The following is a 27480-nucleotide window of genomic DNA, read 5'->3' on the forward strand; positions in this document are numbered from 1 at the left end:
TTAAACCACCTAATAATCCATGTAAATGGAAAAAGTGGTTCTTCATTTTCCCACTCAATTTGTTGGAATTATATCTCACTCTCAGATACAATGACACTTCAAGGTTTTACTGTGGAGAAAGCCATAGGAGGATGCTAAAGGAAACAGTCAGAACTGAAAAAGCAAAATCAAGCGAATACCCACACTAGAACCTTTGCCGGATGCGGATGTAACCGAACTCACGGCTTTCATGATGCTCTTGTCCCAAGCGATGGAGGCCTCGAGCATGTAGAGAGCCATCGCAAGTTGTGCTGATGTGTGAGCACGCCCCACAGCCTCCCGCCACACGGCCAGCCCCTTGGGGATGCTGTCATCACAGGTTAGAGTATCTCCAGATATGCCAGACAGGTTTACATCCCCTGAGCTGTAAACAAAAATCATGTGATAGAAACCACCATATTTGTAGATTACTTGTTTGTACTTCTTGTACAAATAAATCACTCAAAACACAGTCAACCTATATGAAAAGACAGTTCACACAGTTTGATAAAGGTTTCAAAGAAAATTAGCAGAACAGTAGCACGTAGTGTATACAGCTCCTCAGGTAACTGCAGATCTCCTTTAATACATTCCAATTGAGAGTGAAACGTCATAGCACAGAAGATAAAGACGCAAGTATTTTAGATATCACATGCTCAACAGCTTGAGCAGGAACAGACATGCGTAATTTCACCAAATTAATCTTTCAAACATTTTTGTTAAAACAGGCAATACTTCTGATAGTTTACTATCTTTATTTGATTTCATTTGGTATACACTCTGGGATATTTCAGCTCAGTCACACCTGCCTACCTGCACATAAAAGGAATTTGTTATTTGTCCATGTCTTCAGCTGAATCATAAATATCAGGTTGGTGTAAATGCAAGATATTTGCAATTTTCACAATGGCATTCTTATTACATGTTCTTTCATGGAAAATCATTGTTTGCAACAGCCCCTTGTTGAAAAAACTACTATATTTAGTTGGGGCAGCCTCTGCACTCAAAGGGTGTATTTCGACTACTTAGTAAAAAAAGTAATCAGCACCCCTCAGGCTTTTCCTGTGTCTTTACAATTACTACTATAACAACAAATACCCAAATAAGATATAATGAACCACATATTAGCACATTAGACCACGTTATCAAATTGGAAGATATGTGACTGTTAATATAATTAACACCGAGAACGACATCCCCTAGCTGGCTTCCAATACTTCCTTATCTGCTCCTAATTCCACATGTCTCTCTCCCCCTCACCCGGATCACCCCAACCCCCACCCACCTTATGCAGATCCACAAATCTGTTAGTGGGAACAATTATGTACACACCGTTGCCACAACTACAGCACTATGAATATCCATTTTGTGTGTGTGTGTGTGTGTGTGTGTGTGTGTGTGTGTGTGTGAGTGAGTGAGTGAGAGAGAGAGAGAGAGAGAGAGAGAGAGAGAAAGGGGGAGGAGGGGATAACATGAACATACACTAGAAAAAAAGCAAAAGTTCAAAAAGCATTGTGTTTTATGATCTGTTGCTTGTATCTGTACATACTGCATTAGTTATCTGCGGGTGACTTGTAGCATTTCCTTATTCTTGTTTGCTGTTTCTATCCTGTGATCTCCATTATCTCAATAATTCACCTCCATATTGAGTTCTTATTAGACTCCCATGAATTTTCTACTATGAAAATGATATATTGCATGTCTGTAGATATATAATTAAAATATTTGTTTTGACTTGTCTGAGTTAACTGGATTTCTGATGAATCAGAAAAATGTGTCTGCAAAAGATACAACTTTAGGGTATCATAGTTCTTTCACTTTTGTATAGAAGTGATATTTAAATAGTTAATTGATATATATATATATATATATATATATATATATATATATATATTAGTATGAAAGTTTAACGAGGCTTGGAAAGAAAGGCTCATATTATCTGATGATCTGATACATTAAGCATTACAATGCTTCCAAAAAAGGGCAATTATATAAAGTAGTCATTCATAGTTCTGCATCACTGAAATTGTTGAAAATGTGCAGTGAAAAAGTTCAGGAGTATACAATGACAAATTTAAAACCTATCAATACAGCTTCACTAATCGAGCAATAACCCTGCATGCAGTACACTCACATAGTCTGGTTTGCACATCCCAGTATGAAAGAAAACCTTCAGGAATGTAGGGAAAGCTAATAATGAGCATCTCAACTAATTATGTCAACTAAATGCAAGGCACTACATTAAGTACCTTCAAGTGTTAAGACTAATATTTTTTGGATCAAAAGAAAAATGTACTCATTTTAAAATAAAATACAAAATATGAGAGTTTTGGACATTATAATCACTAGTGAAGAGGATGCCCTAGAAAAATCTCACTTTCAGAAAATGCCCCACATAATTACATCTGAAAACTGAGCTGTGCTCATACTTACTTTATTTTATCTAAGATTCAGTGGCATTTATCTCAGAAAATGTGGTATTTATTGTAGCACGTTAACAACTGGTATAATGAAATGTTTGGGGAGCTTCTATTGTTGTAAGCTTCTTATTTTACATCACATACCATATTTTGTGGACTATTAGACACTTTTTTCTTCGAAACATTGTCTCCAAAATTTAGATGTGTCTTATACTCAGAATTAATATAAAAATATCCAGTGTTTGACATAAAATTCCTGGCAGTCTTTAAAATGGCCAGATATTCTATGTTGTGGGAAATCTATCTCCATTTGCTATCATTGGATTCAACTGACAGCAGCAGTGCACCGATGCAATGAACATGAGTTGCGGGGATTCACAAACTTGCAAACACTGTCTCCCTTGTGTACCACCATCACAAACCCAGAGCACAGCATAGCCTATGAGGCATCATTGCAGCATATGGTGCCAGAAACCTGAACTGAAACTGATATGTGTTATCAGTAACAATACAATATTTTTGTTAGCTAGTTTCATATTGGGGAAAAAAAAGGTATGTATGTGATGTGGGCTATAAATTGAAAGTAACAGCATATGCAGGAGAGCATGGAAACAGAGGAGCTGAGTGGCATTTTGGTCCTCTACCAACAGGAGAAACCATTCGCAAATGGTGAGCTGGTAAAGAAGAATTAAAATAGATGACAAAGACTAAATGTGCAAATAGATGGCTGAACGCAAAATGGCCAAAACTACAAGATTACGTATTGAAATGGATTAAAAGACACCATAAAAATGGCACCAGAATTAATACAAAAATGATTCAAATACACACCCATAAGCTGGCGCTACAATGGAACTTAATATAGTTTATAGGTGGAGTTGGTTTGTGCTACAGGTTTACGAAGCATCATAGACGTACCGTATTTACTCGAATCTAAGCTGGATTTTTTTTCCAGTTTTTGTAATCCAAAAAACCTTCTGCAGCTTGGAATCGAGTGCAAAGTAAGTGGAAGTTCTGAAAAATGTTGGTAGGTGTCGCCACAACTAACTTCTACCGTAAAATATATGTAGTGCAAAACAAGTATGCTTTGCAGGCACAAAGATAAATACTGGCGCCAAAACCTCTGTATCAGTAAATAAATTAAAAGAAAAGGTAGAAGAATGTAAACATTATGCCATGTATCCTTTCGTGTTTGCTGCTATCACATTTAAATCCTGTCTGCCTAATAAACTATGATACTAGAGTGAGACAACAGCAAACGTGGAAGAATATACATATCATGTCATGTTTATATTTGTATTATTCTTATGCTGAATAGTGATACAGTCAGAAATGAAGCACTGCAACTGACTAGATTCTTAAATCTAAGATGACTCTAATTTCTGTGCAGAATTTAATGTACTAAAGAGGCGTCTGCAAAGATTTTCAAACGGAGAAAAATTTTTGCTAAACTCTCGTTCAGAACATCTTCTATCATACGCAGTCTATTATTTGGTTCTTGTTGATCATTATCAAAGAAAGCAGCAGTGTAAGTAACAACAAATAGCAGTGTCTTGCCATTGTTTCACTTATGAGACAACTCCTCTCTTTTTTTTTAATTGTAAGCTGCGGTAGCATGCACAAAAACAAGCCATGCCACGAGCGGCGACAGGTTGTAAACACTCATTATCAGAATGCAACAAACAATGCATGACACAGTACAATAATGCACTTTCAGCTTAGCGTGACATAAACCCCTATAACAAAGAGCACGGCACTTATCAGATCAAAGCAAAATAAGCAATCGATTCAAATCAGATGAAGCGCGAAAAAGGAAGAGTAGCCATATAAATACGGACGGAGCACCTGACACATAGCAATGGCTACTTGGTAAAGCTTAATTGTTAATCTTACGACTCGAACCAAACTACTGCAGCTTTATCTTCATCCATTTGACCTCAATTGTGTTTCACATTACAATGGACCAACTTTGTTTCAATTTGGAGGGGCGGTTTAAAACTTTTCTCTCACCTTCAATTTCGAGTCTCAAATTTCAGGAGCGGCTTAGATTTGGGAATTATTTTTCCCTTGATTTTGAGTCTCATTTTTCAGGTGTGGCTTAGATTTGAGTGCAGCTTAGATTCAAGTAAATATGGTAGCATGTGAACCAAAACCAAAATATCTCAGAAAATGTCACAAGAGTATGAAGAGAAAATATTATCTTTCCATTGCTATATTATTCAACACTGAAAGAAAACCAGTGTGGAATAAGCCAAATAACAAATATAGACCAAAGTCCTCCAAGATTTGATGTCCAAGTAACAGAACTGTTGCCATGAAAGATGCTAAAACTGTAACTATAAAAACAAGTGGACATGAAAAAATGCATTACACTGTTGTTCTTTTGTGTTGTGCCCATGGTACTAAACTTAATCCAATGATCATTTTCTAGCCCGAAACAATGACAAAACCTTCTGAAATACTGTCTGATATTGTCGTTCATGTACGTGACAAGGGCTGGATGGATGAGGCTGGTATGGAATTATGGATTAACAGAGTGTGGGAGAGAAGGAAAGGTGCTTTACTGGAGAAGAGTTCTCTTGTGTGAGATCAGTTTAGTAGCCATTTGAAAAACTGTGTGAAAGAGAAATTGAAACAGGGAAATACAAAGCATGCTGTTATTCTGAGTGGACTTAATTTACAATTGTGACCTTTTGATGTCTCAATAAATAAACTGTTTAAAGTGTATGAGAGAGGAATGGAACAAATGGATGATGGGTGAAATCCTACATGAATTCATGCCGAAGAGAGCTTTAAAACAACATAAAATCAAACAAGTGTCTCCGTGGATAAAAACAGTTGTGGTCTAGAGTGAGAGGAGACATTATTGTTAAATCTTGGAAGAAATGCAGCATAAATAAGAAAGTCCAGATGACAATTTTCAGTGATTTTAAAGGTCAGTTCGATTTTATAAACTTTGAACTTTTTTTAGTCTTGCTTTGCAGTCTAATACTTGAAATGGTAAAAACATAATTTTTTTAAAGAATTACTTAAAAATTAATCTGTGTCTTATAGTCCGTAGCATCTTATGGTCCACAAAATGTGGTAACAACTCTTGGTACCAGCCCAAAGTAATATCATACTGAGAAAAAAATAAAACTTCATTCAGAACTTTTAATCCTAATCCTACCATAAACACAGTAAGTATTTTATAAATATGTGGCTGGAACAGAGAGTCATCCACTACAATAAAATTTTTGTCAGTCAGTTGAGACAGTGGCTCATTTGAGCACCACCATTGTTATCCCAACACCCAAATGCATAGTCAATGATTGGTTGTAACAGACTGCTGCATAATAATGCTGTACAGCTAGGTTGGTCAGTGTATAAATGTAAATGACCAAATTCATAGGGTTGATGCAGATCTGATGTGACTAGGCATACATAGCTTGCTTGTAACACCAAAGTCACTTTCCGTTGCCTATATTTACCACACAAAAAAGTGTAAGCAGATTGGAAAACTCATGTCAGTCACTGTGAATAGTAAAATATTAAAATACCAAGTGTTACTTCACTTAAAATGTTTATGACAGATGCAAACTAGTGTCAGTGTCAAGCAAAAGATTGAAAGATGTTTGCTTCATATTGACTTGAGCATCAGTATTTTTAGAGCCATGAATTTAATTTTTTCCCCAAGCAAAGATGTTTTATGTATGTAATATTCATCTATAAACACATAGCAAACTTCCGGAGTTTTAAACTACATGTTCCATAACCAAGAGTTGGCAGGATCTATATAAATTCATGAAAGTAACCATGACCTCGTATTCTTCTACAAGGATATGCAAAAATAGAATACAGCAATGTTAATAAACTGATTGTAACCAGTCAGTACACTTATTTATTTTGCTCTACCGCTTCAAGTGTAATATTTGATTACTGAGATGGCAGTGTCATAAAGCCATGCACTATAACACGCAACAGTACCCAATTGTTGGCTCTGAGACACTGTGTTGGGGAGTGACAAGAAACTCTATTTCCACAAGAAAATATCACCGAGAGTTACCCTCTACCAACCATCCCATTATTTTCAAATGGAAAATTACAGCTAAATTTCCTCTTGGCAGTAAGGACAGTAGAAATGGATTTGTTTTTATAATGGTTGTTGATATTAACGTGACGTCCTGCTCCCATGTATTTTGGAAGCATCCTCCATGATATTATGACTTTGAGAGAGCCTTGTTGGTTTTTGTAATACTGTTATAACTGTCAATTTCATTGTAGAGTAGCACCATCAGCATTTGTATAGGTGATAGCACAAGATGAGTAGTCTATTAATGGAGCAGTCCATAACTACACACCCAAAATTACTTTTACATTTGATGATAAGTCTCCATCCGAGATAACATGCTGCTTCCTCCCTACACAAAAGGTCCTCAATCCAGACACAAATTTCACCTGATACCTCAAATGACCATACCTTTGGCAATAAGCATAGGTGTGGTACTGAGTAAAATGCTTTTCAGAAATCAAGAATTACTGCATTTACCTGCCTGCCTTGATCCAAAGCTTTCAGTATGTCATGTGAGAAAAGTGCAAGTTGGGTTTCACATTGTATACTGCACAGTTTCTTGAGCAAAAATAAAAGAATTTAGCACTTTTTGAGCCAGATTCCATTACAAAGACATGGAGAATACTTCACGTAGTTTCAGTAGGTTTTGTTGTTGCTGCTTACTTTTTGCATAGAGCTAGATGTAATCCACATAAGATAACTTGAAGGGTTTTCACTAACAGATTTTATAACATACTGTTATCTTGTCAGAATTTAGCAGGTTCAAAAAATATCTAAATTACAAACAACAGAGAACTGAGTCAATCATTACTCCAATGTTCTCAATATTTCCAAATGGTGGTTACTTGATATTTGACCAGGAAAATATCATTTTATGTCTCCCTATAACTTCTAAATGAATGAGAGAAGTTTTTCTTTGACTTACAAAATACACCATTATTTCTCTATCTACACTCATCCTCCGTCTGGAGATACTGGCTGACTTTACATAAATCTTCTTCCTCACTGTACTAATTCATCAGAACAGATTTTGCATTCTGCCAAATGTATATGCTAATCATCTCTCAATCTTGTTTCTCACATTTTATACCCACAGTGCCAGATACGTTTATTGGTATTTTCATTCATTTAAAGTCACCTTCCAAAGATCACAAGTGTGTGTGTGTGTGTGTGTGTGTGTGTGTGTGTGTGTGTGTGTGTGTGTGTGTGTGTGTGTGCGTGTGCGTGTGTGCGCGGGCGTGCACATGATTATCAATCTCCTAGGACATTTCATTGACAATCAAACTGCTGCTTCTTCTGTCAATGGCTCACATTACTGGAGGAGCTTACAATGAGAACAGAACTCTCCCACAGGTTCAACTGTACTCATGAGGATCCTATTCCACTCCCCTCACCAAGAAAAAATTCTTGGCAGTAATGAGGATTTAACCTGACTCCTCAGTTAGGCAATAACACATGCCGTCCATGTAAACATAGTAATATCATGGACCAAGCGGGACATTATGAAATGTGTGATACTGGCTATTAAGAATGTAACCATATGAGAGTTTGTATATTTTTGAAATGCAAATTAGATGGTTATCTCTTCCAAACTATATTGTTCAATACAAACTCATCAATAATTATAAAACTCAGTACAATGTTTAGTTGGTATAGCAAATTTTGAAAGCTACATTGTAAACAAGTGGTATATACTCACATTTTCTTTGATCTCAAATTATTCTATCAGAACATGATAACAGAATGTTATACATTGAAGAGCCAAAGAAACTGGTACACCTGCCTTATATTGTGTAGGGCCCCTGCGAGCATGCAGAAGTGCCAGAACACGATGTGGCATGGACTCTACTAATGTCTGAAGTAGTGCTGGAGGGAACTGACACCACAAATCCTGCAGGGCTGTCCATAAATCCGTAAGAGTATGATGGGATGGAGATCTCTTCTGAACAGCACGCTGCAAGGCATCCCAGATATGCTCAATAATGTTCAAGTCTGGGGAGTTTGGTGGCCAGCGGTAGTGTTTAAACTCAGAAGTGTGTTCCTGGAGCCACTCTGTAGTGATTCCGGACGTGTGGGGTGTCACATTGTCCTGCTGGAATTGCCCAGGTCTGTCAGAATGCACAATGGACATGAATGGCTGCAGGTCATCAGTCAAGATGCCTACATAAGTGTCACCTGTCAGCCATATCTAGACATATCAGGGATCCATATCACTCCAACTGCACATGCCCTACTCCATTACAGAGCCTCCTACAGCTTGAATAGTCCCCTGCTGACATGCAGGGTCCACAGATTCATGAAGTTGTCTCCATCCCGTACACGTCCATCCACTCAAGATAATTTGAAAGAAGACTCATCCAACCAGGCAACATGTTTCCAGTCATCAACAGCCCAATGTCGGTGTTGACAGGCCCGGGCGAGGCATAATACTTTGAGTTGTGTTGTCATCAAGGGTACATGAGTGGGTCTTTGGCTCCGAAAGTCCATATTGATGATACCTTGTTGAATTGTTCCCACACTGACACTTTTTGATGGCCCAGCATCAAAATATGCAGCAATTTATGGAAGGGTTGCACTTCTGTCACATTGAACAATTCTCTTCAGTCGTCACTGGTCCTGTTCTTGTAGTATCTTTTTCCAGCCACAGCAATGTCAGAGATTTGATGTTTTACTGGATTCCTGATATTCACGGAACACGCGTGAAATCGTTATATGGGAAAATCCCCACATCATTGCTACCTCAGAGATGCTCTGTACCATCGCTCATGTGCCAACTATAACACCACATTCAAACTCACTTAAATCTTGATAACCTGCGATTGTGGCAGCAGTACTGATCTAACAACTGTGCCAGACACTTGTTGTCTTATTTAGGCATTGCCAACCGCAGTGCCTTATTCTGCCCGTTTACATATATCTGAATACACATGCCCATTCCAGTTTCTTTGGCACTTCAGTGTAAACATGTTAACAACAAAAAGCACTCTGTAATTAATAAATTAATGAACAATATTTTTACATTGTTAATCAAATGGAAAAATCAAGTTTAATGACAAAGAAAACAGTGTATTAATATGTAATTGTATCTCTAAAACAAAAGATATGCATAAAGTAATGAAAACTCAAAAGTTTGTAACTGTGAATTAACTTGTTTAAGAAACCTAACCATAGATCTCTATTTTTCCAGTTGTTCAGATATATAAAAAATGGAACTGCTGAGGTCACCATAGTTGTTGCACGAGCATCAAAATTTGGTTGGCATCCATGTCACTAAGAGATGTAATTTTACCATGCTCTCAAAGTTTTGTCAATCTTAATTTCATTCTGTTTTGTGTAAAAAGTAATGTGCAATAAATACAAACAATTTAATTACACACCTGGTGTGATCTACATTATTTGGAGAACCGATTTGCAGATTTGATTTTTCCAGGCAGCGAACTGCAGATGGACACCCAAAATCATCATGCAAGACATTATCAAATAATCAGATGAGTATTTTTGTTGCCAGCTTAAATGTGAATATTGCTCTTTACACTTTAATTTTTTTGTGACATACATTTGTAAAAAGTTTGTTGCCTGAATTCTGGACTTCTTACAAGCCCTCTGGTTTTATAACATAAACAGATTCACTGAAAGCTACAGAAACTGTGTATCATGTGTCTCTCCTAATGGTTGCCAGGGGATTTTCCTCTTGTGAGTTTGGTCATGAGCTGTTTCATACTATCTCCATTGTCAATGGAAAATATTATTTTGATTTATATTATTAAAAAAATCATACCTACATTTTAAGAAAATTGTGAAAAAGATAGAGTGCTACACACTGTAAAGATGATGTGCTGAGTTGCAGACAGGCACGATTAAAAGACTGTCACACACGTAAAAGTCTTTTTGCTGTGCCTGTCTGCAACTCAACGTGTCATCTTTACAATGAGTAGCACTCTATCATTTTCATAATATTGCTGATACCCCAACTTGGACTTTCCACTGTTTGATTACATCTAAATTTTAATTTTATGTGGCTAATAGAGGCATAACCTCAAACTAGGGCTGTTTATAAAATATTGATGTATTGATGTATCGATATTTTTCCAAAAAGTGTCAATATATATCAGCAATATCAAAATAGCAGTACTGAGTGCCAATAACTTTCTTATATATTATATTTTTTTGACAATTTTTGGTACATATTTGAAGCTGTTCTTTTGAAATTGTAGTAGAACGTAATTTCACTTTCACTGGGTGAAGGAGTCTTACTAATTTTTGAGCTTTCATCATGTCCAATCTTTCTCTTTGACTGTGTGAAGCAAGTATATATATGTGATAAGAAGAGGAAGTCCGACTGGCTGGGGGAGGGGGGGGGGGGGGGGGTGAAGGTAATAGCACACCAGTTGCATTAAAAAACAAAATTTCAACGCAGCTCGTGTGCTATTTTTTCACATCGGCATTCTTCAAAAACAGTTGCTGAAAATTATGAACAAAAATCTAAATGACACAATTGGTCTTCGCTGTGGGCAGAAATGTGTGAGGGGAAATGCTGATGTAATCAGCACTTGTTGCTACCAACAGAAACTGCAACATTTAGCTTCACCATGCAATTTTGACACTACAACTGCTAGGTCACTGACATTGGCAGAAATGAAAAAAAAACAAAAAAAAAAAAAAACAGGGAAGTCAACATGAAGTGATGAAATCGAGCCACAGACCCATCGGACACTTTTTATTGTGCCACTTACATGTGGATACCATTGTTAGCAAAGTGGTTATTGCCAAGGATAAACATGCATAGTTTTCCTTTCAGTTCTTGCTCTAAGGGGGATAGCCAGGCTACTAGTTTTTTGATGTACAGAATATCTAACAATAAACCAGTACTTAAATATACTGCTATAAAACTGGCAGTATGCTTACAATGTGAAGCCAATATTTTTATGGGCCTCTACATCAATATTTTTCCATCAATATATCAACACCTATTCTCGATATATCACATTCCCAATATTTTTAAAACTATCAACAGTCCTACCTCAAACTAGTGTTGTGTGGTATTAAGGTCAAGGTGATTTACTGAGAGCAACAGCAAAAAATGCAGAATAATCATGTTTCTGGCAGCAACTGGATGCATCTCAATATACATCTAAAACTATTCTCTCCCAGCCACCTGAAAGAATGTGGCCAAGGGTGTTTTACGTACAACTTTATTTACCATTATCCCCATTCCATTTATGAATGGTGTACAAAAAGAATGATGGTGGGTAAGCTTCCACATGAGCTTCAAGTCTTCTTATTTAACCATCACAGTCATTTCATGAGATATATATGGAGCACAGTTACATACTGCCCAAGTGTTCTTTGAATTTACACTTTTGAAATATTAACAGTAAAATCCTGTGTGCTGTGTAATGCCTCTCTTGTAACTATGTTTCGCTTCATCTCTACTGCTTCTATTAATCTGACCTGGTAATAGTCCCAGACCCATAGAAAATACTCAGGAACTGGTCAAGCAAGGATTTTTTATGTCATATCTTTTATGCGTAACTGTTGTTCAGTGGGTTTCAGTCTGGCATCTGCCTTTCTTACAATTAGTTTTGTATATTTCTCTTCATTTGCTTACTTCTATTTGCTAGGCAGTCTTCAGACCAATCACAAAACTGTCTGAAACTCCATCAGCTTGTTCTTTGTTCACTATGTGATAGTCACTGTATATCACAGTACGACAGGACTTTAGAAAAGTGTGGCATGTAACAGCAACCAAACTCAATGTTTTGCTGTGACTGTAAATAAATAATTTTGAACCAAATATCACAGTGGCAATGGCCCTGCCACAGTGGATACACCGGTTCGCGTGAGATCACCAAAGTTAAGTGCTGTCGGGCATGGTCGGCACTTGGATGGGTGACCATCCAGGCCGCCATGCACTGTTGCCATTTTTTGGCGTGCACTCAGCCTCGTGATGCCAATTGAGGAGCTACTCAACCGAATAGTAGCGGCTTTGGTCAAGAATACCATCATTATGACCGGGAGAGCGGTGTGCTGACCCCATGCCCCTCCTATCCGCATCCTCCTCTGAGGATGACACGGCAGTCGGATGGTCCCGATGGGCCACTTGCGGCCTGTAGATGGAGTGGAATATCACAACAGAGTGACCTGACATTGCTGTATTAATTGGGAACATAAAAACACAATTCTGAAATTTTGTTAAAATGAGACACAGAACTATGCTTTCCTTTGACAGCGAAGGTTGTATGAAGATTTTGAGCAGTTTTTGTTAAGGCTTAACAACCATACATGTCACAAAGACTAAACTGAAAATACCTTCAAAACACTAGAGAAATGGCATATGATAACTCTTAGTAGAGATACCTTGTAAAATATTTCTTTGGTATATTTTAAGTGTTTAGACCTATATGATGTTATCACAGTTCTAAGTCTTCACATGACATCAATACAAGTTATCAAGATTAATTTAGCAGTAATGTAAATGTTTATCTACAGCAAGCAATTGAATTTCTTCTCCATCACATAATTATAAATAAAAAATGAGTATGCTTTACAATGGCCCAGGCAAAAAGTAGACCACATATACTTCCTGTACAAGAAAAGTTAAGGTGTCAAACTGGATGGTAAAACTTGTGTTCAGCCTTTGAGCAGAACTAATATGCAGTTTACATGACTAATTTTACCAACAAAATATTAGTATTTTAATGTACACTGATCAGTTAGAACATTATACCACCTACATAATATCCGGTGTGTCCACCTTTGGCACAGATAACAGTAGCGATGCGTTGTGGTGTAGAATCAATGAGGCCTTGGTAGGTCACTGGAGGGAGCTGGCACCACATCTGCACATAAAGTCACCTAATTCCTGTGAATTCTGGGGAGGGGGTGATGAGCTCTGACACCACATTCAATCATACCCCATATATGTTCTATTGGGTTCAGATCTGGTGAGTTGGAGGGCCAACACATCAATTGTAACTCGTCACTGTGTTCCATGAACCACTCCATCACACTCCTGGCCTTGTGACATGGTGCACAATCTTGTTGAAAAACGCCACTGCTGTCGGGAAACACAATCGTCATGAAGGGTTGTACATGGTCTGCAACCAGTGTATGATACTCCTTGGCGGTCATGATGCCCCTCACAAGCTCCACTGGATCCATGGATGCCTACATGAATGTTCCGTACAACATAGAGCCACCACCAACTTTCCTCTGTCTGGTAGTACAGGTGTCAAGTTGTTGTTCCCCTGGAAGATGACAGATTTGCGCCTTCCCATCGGTGTGATAAAGAAGGTATCAGTATTCATCAGACCATGTAACACTCTGCCCCCGACGTCGTGGTGTTAACATTGGCACATGCATGGGTCATCGACTGCGAAGCTCCATTGTTAGGGGTGTTCAATGCACTGTGTGTTCAGACACGCTTGTACTCTGCCCAGCATTAAAGTCTGATGTTAGTTCTGCAACAGTTCACGACCTGTCCTCTTTTACCAGTCTGCCCGCCTACAATGTCCGGCATCTGTAATGAGAGGTGGTTGCCCAGCCCCATGATGTCTGGGAGTGGTTTCACCTTGGTTTTACCAAGTATTGAAAGGCACTCACCACAGCACTCCTCAAACACCTGACAAGTCACACAGTTCCCGAAATGTTCATGCCGAGTCTACAGGCTATCACTAACTGCCATCAGTCCAACTCAGATGGCTTGTTTGCCTTCTCCATTCTACACACAGACAGCGTGCTCATTGATACTACGTGCACCTTCTGTGTGTCTGACTAGCACTAGCAGTCATTCCTCGCTACGAGATGCTGCTGTCACCTGAATGGGTTTATATCGATAGTAGGTTGATGGTCATAATGTTCTGGCTGATCAGTGTATGTAGTATTTTAATTAATCTTTCAGTTACATGGTCAATAGCATTACTGTACAAAACATTACAATCTCACAAAATTCTGGTTACAACTCTTGTGTATTCAGACTAAAACTGTTGCCACAAGAATTACACTCAAAATACACTTTAAGAAATAGGTATCAAACATGTATAGCTTGAGCAGAAATTGTCTTGGACAAAAAGAACAAATTCTGTATGTATGATGTGTGTATTAACTATTGCATTATTTTCACACCACTAGCCTCATAATCAGATTTCACAGTGTCAGGAAACATGCTTATTTTTTTCCCTGAGGAAGAAAAGGAATCAAGGTTAGAGTTTAATGTGCCCTTGAAACTTTGGTCATTATGGACAGAGCATAATCCCATGTGAATAATGATGGTAGTGGGAATCAACTGCAGTGTTCTTGAAGGCACCATACACTATTTACTCAAAGTAAAATTGAAAATGTAAACTAAGATACCTGGATGGGGATTTGGATGCACTCCTCTCATCTTTACTTCTCCTCTTAGATAGCACAACACATTATGTATAATTAACTGGTAACTTTGAATGCTTGTAGGCATTGTAATAAACTGAATCCCATACAAATTGTTGTGTGGGGCAACATTTACCATTCTTCTATAACAATAATCATAAAACACTGTATGATCAGCCTTCTTTTTGTATTCACTTTTGTTACTGTATCACATACAAGATGCATTCAGCACAAGGCGTAAAACATAAAAAGGATGTATTACAGCAAAATCTAAGATTAAAGCAAAAGATGTTAATTAACCTTTCAGTTTGATGATTAACAGCATTACTATACAAAATATTATAATAAACTCACCTCACACCGAGTGGAGGCTTTAAGTATCTTCTTTCAATTGCAGCTTCTAAGGAAATGAGACGTTCTTTTGCAATCTCGACTGGATTTGTCTTTGCTTCATCAACATCTGATGGTAAACACGATGGTCTGAACACAGCTGTCTCATCTGAAGTAATCCGCGGTGGGACCTTCCATCCCTAAATGTGTAGCACATAAAAGAAAAATAACATGTATCGCTGAACACAACTAGTTACCACAAACAGCCTCACAACCTCATAACTAAATAAGTCCTTGTGCTAATAAAAATGAGAAGCTACTTGCTGTGAATAGAAAATACGTAATATACAGTACATGGCTGAGAGGGGGAAGCAAAACGGTGGTATAAACAGAAAAATTCACCCAGCCACAGGCAAAAGTTGTTCTGCTCATGAATACTGGTTTAAGGGAGTGAAGAAAGTGCCATTTATATAGGAAGAACAGACACTGCAAAATGCAACCTAATCTAAGAAGAAACAGATAAAATTTATGAATCATTAACAGAAAGTGAGGGGTGTGAGAGACTGATATGAAGAAAGTAGAAAAGAGTATGGATTACCAAAGTGGTGAAAAATTAAATAATGCTCCTTATATTTAGAACACACAGCAAAATTATATTCCAAAAACCATAATACGGCATTAAGTAAAGTGTAGCTTAGTAGAAATATACATTATTTGCCATAACTTACCTTTATCTGCATGCTGGCATTAGCTACCTTGTCTTCAAGTACTTCAAGCTGTTCCAGCATCTGCAAGTCAACACGAAGTGCTACTCGTGGGTACCATTGATCTGGCTCGTCTCGCAGAGGTGCTCCACCAGGTAATGCTGCGATTTTGTGATCCATGTCAGTGATTGCCAGATCTGTCACAGCTTTTTCACCTCCAGCAACACACACCTATAATGGACCAATATTGCTTCTTACTTGTTTCCATTTAACTGTTTATTGTCAGTTTATCATATAAATTTTGATTACAATGGTCCAGTTCCAATTTACATCAAATGGAAGAAAAGCAGCCTTACAAACAAAGAAAAATGAGTTTGAGAGCATTGCATAAAACCACAAGTGTGATTAATAAAAACACCATTAAAGGCAGTATCTACAACCAACAATTATTACAGAGAAAAAATTTTACATAAAGTTTACAATTAAAACAATGCACATACTTTTTGTAATTCTTGTGGACACACATGGTACTAAGCTCAGTAAAATAAAACAGTAAACCTTTCCTAGGAGTTTTGTAATTATTATGCAAATATAGCACACAAAATGTCCTGTTTTGTCCAGTATTTCTTTTCTTCAGTCAGAAAAATGTTGGTGCTAATGATAGCAATAACAGGGAAAAAAAGAAACAATAGTTTCTAACACAAAAAATAATAATAAATGTAATGATAGTTGCAAGAGAGCAAATTTTCAAATCAAATATAGTATGATGTGAAACACATAAGCCTCTAAAATGATATTTCGTTTTTATAGCTTCATAGTAGTTATAGATAACACAGTTTACTGCACTCTACTGACAACAACCAAAGCAGCAAAATCAAAAATGAGGCATTGCAAACACACCACCAAACAGTAAACATGCATTCAAATACATCATCCTCTTTTTCCATACTCACACTAGAAATGAACATCCGATCCATTTGCTATGATGCCAAACAGAATACAAAAATTTATAAGTATGTGGATAATGAGCAAGAAATCTTTTAGTCCTAAAGAGAATTGGCTATTACTGACCACTTGTGGGACAAACTGAGTGACACAGAAAACTTATAAAATGTTTAATATTCTCCCCCTCTATATGGTAATACTGCACTACAGGTAACTTAGGCTGACAAATACCTCTATGTGCACCAAAAGTAATGCCGCAACACTTTAGGCTTATGAATGGTTGAAGGTGTAAATATGCTTAAGTATACTACTGATAAAGTATTCTTCTCTTAATGTATTACAGTGTGGAATTTAAAACTGCATGTTTAATACATCATGTGCTCCTTTTGTGGCAGGCTATACACATATCTTAAGAAATAAATGTAGTTCTATAATGCATACAGTTGGACCAAACAACAAATAACACTCTACAGAGCAGTAGAAAAATAATCTTGATGGATATGACATCCCATCAAATCCTGGAGAAAAAACATCAACTGAGCCACATATTGTTCACCTGGGACATATGGCCAACACCATGACAGCAGTGCACCTTATAATGCCTAGTTGTACGATGAGATCCAGTCGCAGCGCACTGGGCATAAAACTGTATCAGCAGAGTACAGCCTACGTTTTGCATATGTTGTTACCAGATAAAACTTGTTGACATCATCTCCTGACTGTGTTGTTCACTGAGATTTGCTTTTGATTTATACTACCAGGGCAGACCATGCATGCTTACTGCAGAAATCGTAAATTTGTTGTTAAATGTGGGTGTATTAGCTGTTGGAAGCGTCTCTTTCCATGTAGGACAATTCACATAATATTTTGAACTTTTGATTTCAGAGGTAAGTTTCTGCATCTGTGTTCAGCTCAGTACATTTGTCTGAAATAGTGCATGAACCCCATAGGAGTATTTAAAAGCATAGGAGCTTCTGTAAGTTTGGAAAATGCGAGAAGTACTACCAGAAGTGAAGCTATGAGGGTAGGTCTTGAGTCATGTCTGGATAGCTCAGTGTATAAGAGACTGCCCCTAAAACCAAGGGTCTGGGTTCAGGTCCTAGTCAGGCACACACTTTTAATCTGCCATGATATTTCAAAATAGTACACGCACTACCGCAGATTGAAATAGTCATTCTGGAATATTTAAAAGGTTCTACAGCATTGACTTAAGTAATCAATGAAATCTGTAGCTTAGCAGTTTAAAAATGAAATTGAGTAATATGTCAAGAACATCTTTTTGGGCAGTGCGCACTGCGATAGGCAAACAATTGAAAGGATGTGTACATTACTATCAATAGAATGATTATTTGTGAAGGGCAGAGATATTAACAAAGAAATATTATGATAAGATTACGATGAAATCAATACCATTAGCTGCTGTTGGGCGTTGATATAAATCAACAGGGACAGTTGAAAATGTGTGCCGCGGCCAGGCCTCGAATCCAGGATCTCCTGCTTACATGGCAGATGCTCTATCCATCTGAGCCACCAAGGGCACAGAGGATAGTGCGACTGCAGGAATTTATCTCCGGCACACTCCCCGTGAGACACACATTCTCAACTTATAGTCCACACACTACATTCGTAGTGCCCCTGCCATTATACCCATTACTTGAGGCAAACAATCCACCGAGTCCTGTAGGAGTTCAGGCAAATCGTGTGCATCTGCACTGAAGAAGGTCATCAACCGGTTAGCCTTAAACAATATGAAAATGGCATCTGTTCTTTCGGACATGTCCGAAAGAATAGATGCCATCTTAATATTATGATGAGGTTCATAACAAAATTCGTAAATCAATATTTTAAGGTATTTAATTAAGATAAAAGTGAATGTAAGAAGTACCATGGAATCTGATAAGGCTAAATGTAAATAGTGTAATAACCATTACAAACAAGAAAGTCAGAAGTTTAACATATTTTTGCAATGTAAAATCTATATGGACAAAAGCAGAATAATTCATTTATTTAATCATATGGTTAGGACCCCCCCGTTGGGCAGGCAGTTAACTGGGTGACAGACTTTCTATTTGACGCCACTTCAGCGACCTGCAGTCGATGAGGATGATAGGATGATGATGAGGACAGCACAAAACCCAGTCCTTGGACGGAGAATATTCCCCAACCCAGCCGGGAATCAAACCTGGGCCCAGAGGATTGACAATCCAGCACACTGAGCATTCAGCTATTGGGGGTGGAGAAAGAATAATAACAAGGTTATTTACAGAGTATAATATACAAAGGTGGTAGGTATGCAGCATACATAACAGACAGAACTGCAACTCTTACAAAGTCATTAGCAACAACACCATCACCCACAAAAAAGCTAATTCATACAATAACCAACTATGGCCAGCCAAGTCATAGTCCAAGAATGACACTTTTCTAAATCACAGGCAGATGGTTATGCAACTAGGCAAAATGTGTCATGCATAATAATGAATTGTGTTTACTCAATAAATTTCACACATTAATAAGACCTCTAGGAACTAGTACTTCAGTGAAGAAATTTAAAAACACAAGCAATAAAAATGACTAGAACAAAATAAGAGAGAATATTTATTGACGACAAAAACAGAGAGCTTATCAACAGAAAAATTAGAAATCAAGTACTGGATATCTCAAACTGCATTACTCACCATGTTCACAACATTCATTGAAAATATATTTGCCAGTTTTTTGGGTAGATGACACAAAATTATTTACTGATGTGGATTGATATAATTGAGAATGTGTGTCCAGGTCAAAGGATGTTGTGTCCGCTCATCTGTAGTTACATAAATTCTATGACACTCTATCACGTTAATGACTTTTAAAATATAAATATACAATGAACAGATAAACTACTGTTCAGGCTACCGACCGAATAGTAATGTAGTTGGGCCCTAAAGAAATATATAACAAGCATGTTTTTGATGCAATGTATCAATGGTTCCTAAGAAGAATCAAATGTAACACATATCTATGAGGTTTGGAGGTGTGGCACTTGAGGCCTCTAGGCACGAAAGCCCAAACAAACTGCACAGATCATATTTCAATAGTAAATGTGTATTTGTATTCAACTCATAAGTATCATGAAACATCATCATGCAAGGATGAATATTTTTTTTTTTTGGAAATCATAATCACTACACTATTTTTTGTGAACATTTCAACACCCTAAACGAATGGACTGAATGATTCCAAATTTCAGGAATGTATGACCAAAATGTTTACTGTTATACCAAGCTCAATAAAGGGCAATCAAATGATGTTCAAATGTGAAATCAAATGCTAGTATTATTATCTGTATCAAAAAGCACAACATTAGCATGAAAATTAGTTAGAATGGGCTTATACACAACTTCGTGTTACAACAGTGGATACAATGGGGCTACTCGTAGTGACAAGCTGGAACTAGACCAACCACAGTGATAACAATATGCAATGGCTATGAATGCTGCAGTGTGGAAGCCTTTATCAATGCTTTGACACAATTTGGTGGCAGTTTGACTAGCATCACACATGTCATTGCACCAATTCCATTATCCAGAAACAACAAACACTTCAGACTGCAGTGGATAGGGAAAGCCATTGTTGACATGCTGAATGGCAAAGGCAACGTTTTCACATAGTTCCTGTTTCAAGTTGCCCTGCTTTGATGGAAACATACACTGGATGCTAAAGTGTTGAGTCGTGCTTGGGAAGCTCTGATGGTAGAGCACTTGCCCGCAAAATGCAAAGGTCTCGAGTTTGAGTCTCTGTCCGGCACACAGCTTTAATCTGCCAGGAAGTTTAATATAAGAATTTATTTTTATTCTTTAAATAATGTCTACATCTTCTGTGTCACTGAGCCATATAGGTATCTACACTAACTATGAATGACAGCAAAGAGAAACTAGCATAATCACATAAACACTGCCACAAGATGCTTGTTGCAACAGAAGAAGTCACCGGGACTCAAGATGGTATGACTGCACAAAAAGTAGACAGGGTGGTGGCAGTATGTTCATATGGGAAATGTTTATATAAGATGAGATTGGATACCTGGTATGTTTGTCATTATTCCTTAAGGGAACATTCCACAGGGAGATACTTGCCAATAAAATGCATCTGCCTATTCATGTAGAGAACAGTACTTGTGACCTATATAAACACCATGGTATGGCATCAACACACAATTCCAAGAATACAAATTATGTCAAACTCTTTCAATGAACACTGCACCAACACAAGAGCACTTAGCTGGTCACTGAAGTCATCAGACCTCACTATTGATGAGTACTTCTGGGATTCTGTCAAGAGTGCTGTAACTGCCTTGGATGCTGTTCTGACCAGATGAACAGACAATGGCCAAATCTCTTCCCTCCACTGCCCCCCCCCGCCCCCCCCCTCCTACCCACTGCAATCAATATGGTCAAAGGTACCTACATTCTACTAGGAAGGTGTCTAATTTAATGCTCATTAGTGAAACTGTGCTGTTAAAAGTGATGACCGATGTTTTGAACATATAGATCATGGATTAAAAGTTAGTAAGAGAAACACTATCATGTAACACAGTAATTACAATGATTTTTTGATTTCATTTTAAAATAAAGTAGTCCTCTCCAACCTTCTTGGGAAAAGTGGCAGTAACCTAAACAAGGGTAGTAAACGTAATAATAGTGGGCAAAAACATTTCTTTAATGTTCCACTGTTAATGCTTGTATTTCAAATGGAGGCAGGTACCACTCTATCATAAGTTGGTTGATCATGTAATTATTCAAGAAACTATCTCATTATTTGTTTGGAGCAATTTCGGAAAATCACAGAAATTTCGATTGAGAATTATCAGAGTGTACACAGATCAACTGAAAACAAAATCTGAGTAAGAATCTGAGATAATACTTTGCATCTTTTTATTATAATGCACCATTGTGATCACAGTTTTAATTCAATACATTATAGTTTTGGCTACTGTCATCATCAATTTGTGTGTCTTCAAGTAGAAACTGAAACTGAAATTTTATGGAACTTTGTAATAAAAAATTGTGGACTGAGATTAGCTTATCCTGGATATCAGTCTTGTATTTAACCTATGCAGCACACTGTTCAATGCAGTAGCTCTACTGTGAGCAGCAATAGACAGCCTGCCATATTTACTCACAACTAAATCGTCTAGATTTTTTTCTCTTGGAGCTATTTACAGGCATTTATGTAATAGGAAATACCCTTCCTGATCTAAAGTACAGGGACACCCCTATGTAATGCGGAACTGAGTGCTAGATGGTATGAAAGGTGGACCCACCAGTATAAAATGTGACAGTTGCCAGTACAGAAGCGGTGACACCAAAATGGGTCAGTCAGGAGAGATCAGTGCCTTCAAACATATACTAGTCACTGAATGTCACCTGAGTAAGAAACCCAAGGGCTTTTGTTTGGTGAATGCCTGGAGAATGTTCTCTGCTGCCATGTATAGTGCCTACAGTGAAGTACGTAGGAGGTGGTGTTATGATACAGGACTGTTTTTCAAGGTTAGGATGTGGTCCCCTTATGGTGTTTAAGAAAACACTAAATGTGGAAGGATATGAACACATTTTGCAGCATTGTGTACTGCATAGGGGAACTATTCAAAGATAAAGATAAAGTTTGCTTGTATTTGCATGACAATGCACTCTGTCTAAAGCTGCATTTGTGGGGCAATGGCCTGTGGACAATAACATTCCTGAAATGGATGGGCCTGAACAGTCCCAACCTGTACTCAACGGAACACATTTCGGGTGAGTTAGAAAGTCAACTTCTCTCCAGAGCCCAGCATCCAGCACCACTACCTTGTCTGGTTTCGACTCTTGAGGAAGAATGGACTGCCATTCTTCCACAGACATTCAGAACCCTCACTGAAAGTCTCCCTGGCAGAGTCCAAGCTATCATAAAGCCAAAAGGTGGACATACCTCATACTAATGCCCATTAATAAGTGTCTAGTTACTTCTGATCAGGTATTGAAATTAACTGCTTGTTGAGAATGCTATAAAACTAAGTGAAGAGAAATGTTAATTGGTCTTTGGAATTGTAAGTTCGAGTCTCTCAAGATAAAGTTTTGTTTCTTCAGTTGAACTTTTCCCAGAGGCAGCCTTCAGGGGACGTTGGACAGATCTCAAGACACCAAAACAGCCAAAGAGTGTGTGTGTGTTGTCAAACTCTTTATTATTAAGATCAGGCACTGTCAGTGCAGCCCCAGTAGGCTAGGCTTGAAAATGAACCTGTAAGGTTCGAAACTAGTCACCCAATAAATACTGCAACTGCTGACAGAACCATTAATGAACACTTTAAGGAATTTAAGCTAAAGTTGCTGTTCCCTATCTATAAAATGTTGAAACTCAAGAAACATAAATGTGACCTCTAACCATATACAGAAGAAGTACAACAATTGTATGATTCACTATAATTACAGAAATGAATTAAGAAAACTACACTTAACTTTGGAACATTATATCAAATTGCCTAACAAGCTCTTCTATGTAACTGTTACCATAGCTCTGATATAGCTGTTACACTTCATCATATATTGAGCTTTATTCATTTGTTTTCAAGGCTCAAAAGGAATCAAAACAACAGCCTATGGATGATTACTAAAACAGAGTGGCTTTTGTGCATAAGGTATGACTGTTTTATATCTCAAAGATGATCCTATGAATAACTGTGGTTTTTAGTAACTATAAAGCAACATGAGTAGCCCAGAGTACACTCACTAAGTGATCACCATATGTGGCATCCATGATTTTATCCAGTTAATTACTGTAAATGAAAGGGACTAAAAAAGACAACTTTAGATACATGGGTCATTCAGAAAGTAAAGAACATTTTGTTTTCACATGTGACTTTGTCCTCTCCCCCCCATCACCACCACCACAACCACTGACACCACCAGACCAATCAATGACATTGGAATTCATCTGCTTCAGTTTGGCGGCAGCTACGATCCAATACGGTTGCTTACTGCTTAGCTTTGTAATTTTAAAATCTGTGACAAAATAGACAATCTCGCCAGTGTGAGGTGTGCAGTGTTATCCATTTTTTAAATGCGCAAAACATCTGACCCATCAAAATTTATAGACAGATAATTGTGGTGTGTGGTAATGTGATAAACAAAGCATAAGTTTGGAAGTTTTTATCATGTTTAATGGCGGACAGACGAATGCTCACAACAGAGATCACTCGGGCCAGCCCTCAGTGGTGACTGATGGACTCAAAGCAAGGATCGAGACAAAAATCCTAGAAGATATGTGTTTCACAATTAATGCACTGCACTCATTATTTCCAGACATTTCAAGAACTGTGTTGTTGTATGAGGTTGTTAGTGCAGATCTGACCTTTTAAAAAGTGTGTGCTAGGTTGGTTCCTTGAATTTTGACAGATGAATACAAAATCAAACAAATGACAGCTGCAATGACATCTCTCAGTCGCTATGAAAAGGATGGTGATGAATTTTTGAATTGCATTGTCACTGGTGATGAGACTTGGATATCACATTTCACACTAGAAACAAAGAGCCAATCAGTGGAATGGCATCATTTGTAAGCCCCAATGAAACCAAAACAAGCAAAATAAATTTTGATCACCAGGATTATGGCCATGGTGTTTTAGAGGAGTAAGGGTGTCCTGCTCATTGACTAAATGCTTAGAGGTGAGACCTTACTGCAGCAGCCTACTGTCAGATGCTTCAATGACTTTGCCGTGCCATTCAAAACAACTGGCACAGAATGCTAACCAATGGAGTCATTCTCTTTCATGATAACACACATCCACATGCAACAGGAGTGACACATGACTTGCTTCAGTGGTTTCAGTGGGGAATGTTTCAATATTTGCCATACAGTCCAGACTTAGCCCCATGTTATTACCACTTACTTCCCAAATTAAAAGATTTTTTGGGTGGAGAATGCTATGGAAGTGATGATAAACTTAAAGAAGCCATTACTCAGTGGTTCAGCGACATGGTGGCAACTGAGCAAGCAGAAGGCATAAAAAGCTGGCAAAATGGTATGACAACTGCCAAATTTGAATGGTGACTATTCAGAAAAGTGGCCTTGGTACCAAATCATATGTAAAATACATTTTTGTTTAGTTATATCAAATAAAAATATCTGTAGAAAAAACATTATTTACTTTCTGAATGATCCTTGTAAATAAGTAACACACAATAAAATGAGCACAAATAAGATACTACATGAAAACATTAAAAGATGGTACAAATAATTCTTACCTTCCCACAAGATTCCAGTGCATGTTCCATATATTTCCCAACTACCCTCTTGAGTTCACGTTCACGGACACCTCTAGTATGCAAGTTATCTAAGATTGTCTGTAACTGATCCTTGTCTGTGATACGCCACCATCCTCTTTGTAGTTCTGTGAATTTAAAGTAATCAAATGCGTGAGTGATATGTTATCCTTAATAGTGCTGCAACATAATGGCACTGAATATGTATAAAAAGGTTCACAATTATGCATGTTTATTCCTTCAATCTCACCCATCCAGTTCTAGGTTAAGAGTAGAATACCATAATAAACAATGGCCAAGAAAATTTACAGAAAGCAGTGAACCCATGCTAAATCATCCTGAAATCAATCATTCACTGAGAAAACGTAAGACCCATGTTTTTATCTATTGCTGTTTATACACTAGCATTAAATAAAAAAATTAAAACCTCTAGCAAAATGACATGGAAATACCATACTAATGTTTGCATGGACCACTGACAGACAATGCTTCAAAGATCCATGCTGTGTGCTGAGTGAGAACCACATATTAAGCGTGAAAATGTGACCCATAATAATTTAATTTTACTTTCTAAAAGAGTGATATGTTGATTCAAGCAACATACTGAGTTAATAAACATAGTATACATGAGAGGATGGTGTCAATAAGAGCAATTCCTCAAATTAACTGAATTTCAGTGAAATTGTATTGAGAGCAATGGTCAAGCTTGGTGGCACAGTGGTCAGCAGATTGGACTTGCATCTGGGAGGATGCTGGTCCAAATCGGTATCTGGGCATTCTGTTTTACTTTTCCGTGATTTCCCTTAATTGCTCCAGGCATGCAGACCTTTGACAGAGCATGGCCAATTTCCTTCCCTATCCATGAAACATTCTGAGCTTGTGCTACATCTCTAATGACTTCAATGTTGATGGGGCATTAAATTCTAATCTTCCTTCCCTTCGCCCTTCCTTCCTTCCCTGAGAGCAATGCAGGAGGGTGTATGGTCCTTGCAGAGAAACAATGGATTTAGGGTGTCAGCAGTGTGGTATTACTGTTGATTCCACATTTCAGAAAGTCATATATGCTTGTTGTCCAGATTCATGGTGGCAGCAGTAGGCTCAGATTGGCACAACTCATGAGGAATCATTACTGACCATATGGCAACTGAAGCACAGAAATGATGTAAGCAGAATCATGGATAATGCCATCAGGAACCATTTGCTGTGTCTTTGCTACAAGCTAGGGTATTATGTTTCATGCTACCTCTCATGATCCATCACCACTCTGCATGCCTTCTACAGTATATTAAAGCATGCAACAAGGACAAATGATGAGAGATGTTTTACTGATGAGTGTAGATTCCACCTTAATGTCAGTGGTAATTGTTTGTGAATAGAAGAGCAACAAATACATGGTATCAGGAAGCTACATGTTCTTCTAACAGGAAAATGCTCATGTATGTACATCTTGTTTGATGCATTGGACTCTTCATAGATTTTTGTCAGTTATATCAGCTGGCATTATCCACAGAGCAGTCACCTACCAAGCATTTGCAGGACATGATGTACCAGTTATTTGGTCCAGTCTGCATCACCATCAATATTTCCGGACCGATTCCAACAGGAAGTGTAAGCATCAAAAAATACTTTCTTTCAAGATGTCCCTTGGGACCTCAATGATCGCCCCTATGTGCAATTTCAGGATTGTGTGGCAGACAGATGAAGCTAAACAATACACTAGAAGTGTAACATACACCATGTATAACATCTGAACAAAGTTCATTCATGTGAAACCATTGTTTCAGAGTGTTCCTTCATAATTTTTCACTAGTATTATTTCGTTCATGCTTATCAAGTGGAAAAACAAAAGCAAATAATATAATGGTCTTTCAGAAATGCCAAAAAGTTAATAAGATTTCTGGGAACACAAAATTATGATTTATTGATCCCTAATACACTGTACCTTCAAAGAGTGCAAAGAAGTGGTCTACAGTAGAAACAAAATAAATATGACTATGATGATGATGATTTGGCTTGTGGGGCACTCAACAGCAGGGTTATCAGTGCCTGTACAAACTCTCAAACTTTTCACAGTCGGGCACCCAATTCCTGGGTGGAGAAAATCCCCGAGCAAGCCAGGATTCGAACCCGGGACCCCAAGATCCAGGAGCAGCAACGCTAGCCACTAACCACAAGCTGCAGATTAGCAAAATATGGGAGCTAATCAATGAAATGGAGTAATGAGGTTTGGATAGAACTGAAAGGTAAATGCAGCAGTCAGCATGCACGTAAGTATCTGCCTCTACGAATATATAAGTGAAACAATGAGAGACTCAGAAATCGTAGACTTACGTGAAGTGAGGAAAAGTTCTGGTGGTTACAAAGGG

General features: G+C 37.8%; 1 protein-coding gene across 1 annotated transcript in view; it reads right to left on the reverse strand.

The window, feature by feature from the left end:
• LOC126469996 (bromodomain adjacent to zinc finger domain protein 2B-like) overlaps positions 1-27480 on the reverse strand; it is a 296201-nt gene that overhangs the window by 55533 nt on the left and 213188 nt on the right. Inside the window, exons 25-28 of the mRNA XM_050097452.1 lie at positions 25097-25242; positions 15915-16121; positions 15211-15386; positions 184-403 (exon numbers count right to left, since the gene is read on the reverse strand). Coding sequence (XP_049953409.1) covers positions 184-403; positions 15211-15386; positions 15915-16121; positions 25097-25242 — 749 coding nt within the window. The remainder of the gene's footprint in view (positions 1-183; positions 404-15210; positions 15387-15914; positions 16122-25096; positions 25243-27480) is intronic.

Source organism: Schistocerca serialis, chromosome 3, assembly GCF_023864345.2.
Source record: "Schistocerca serialis cubense isolate TAMUIC-IGC-003099 chromosome 3, iqSchSeri2.2, whole genome shotgun sequence".
Lineage (NCBI taxonomy): Eukaryota > Metazoa > Arthropoda > Insecta > Orthoptera > Acrididae > Schistocerca > Schistocerca serialis.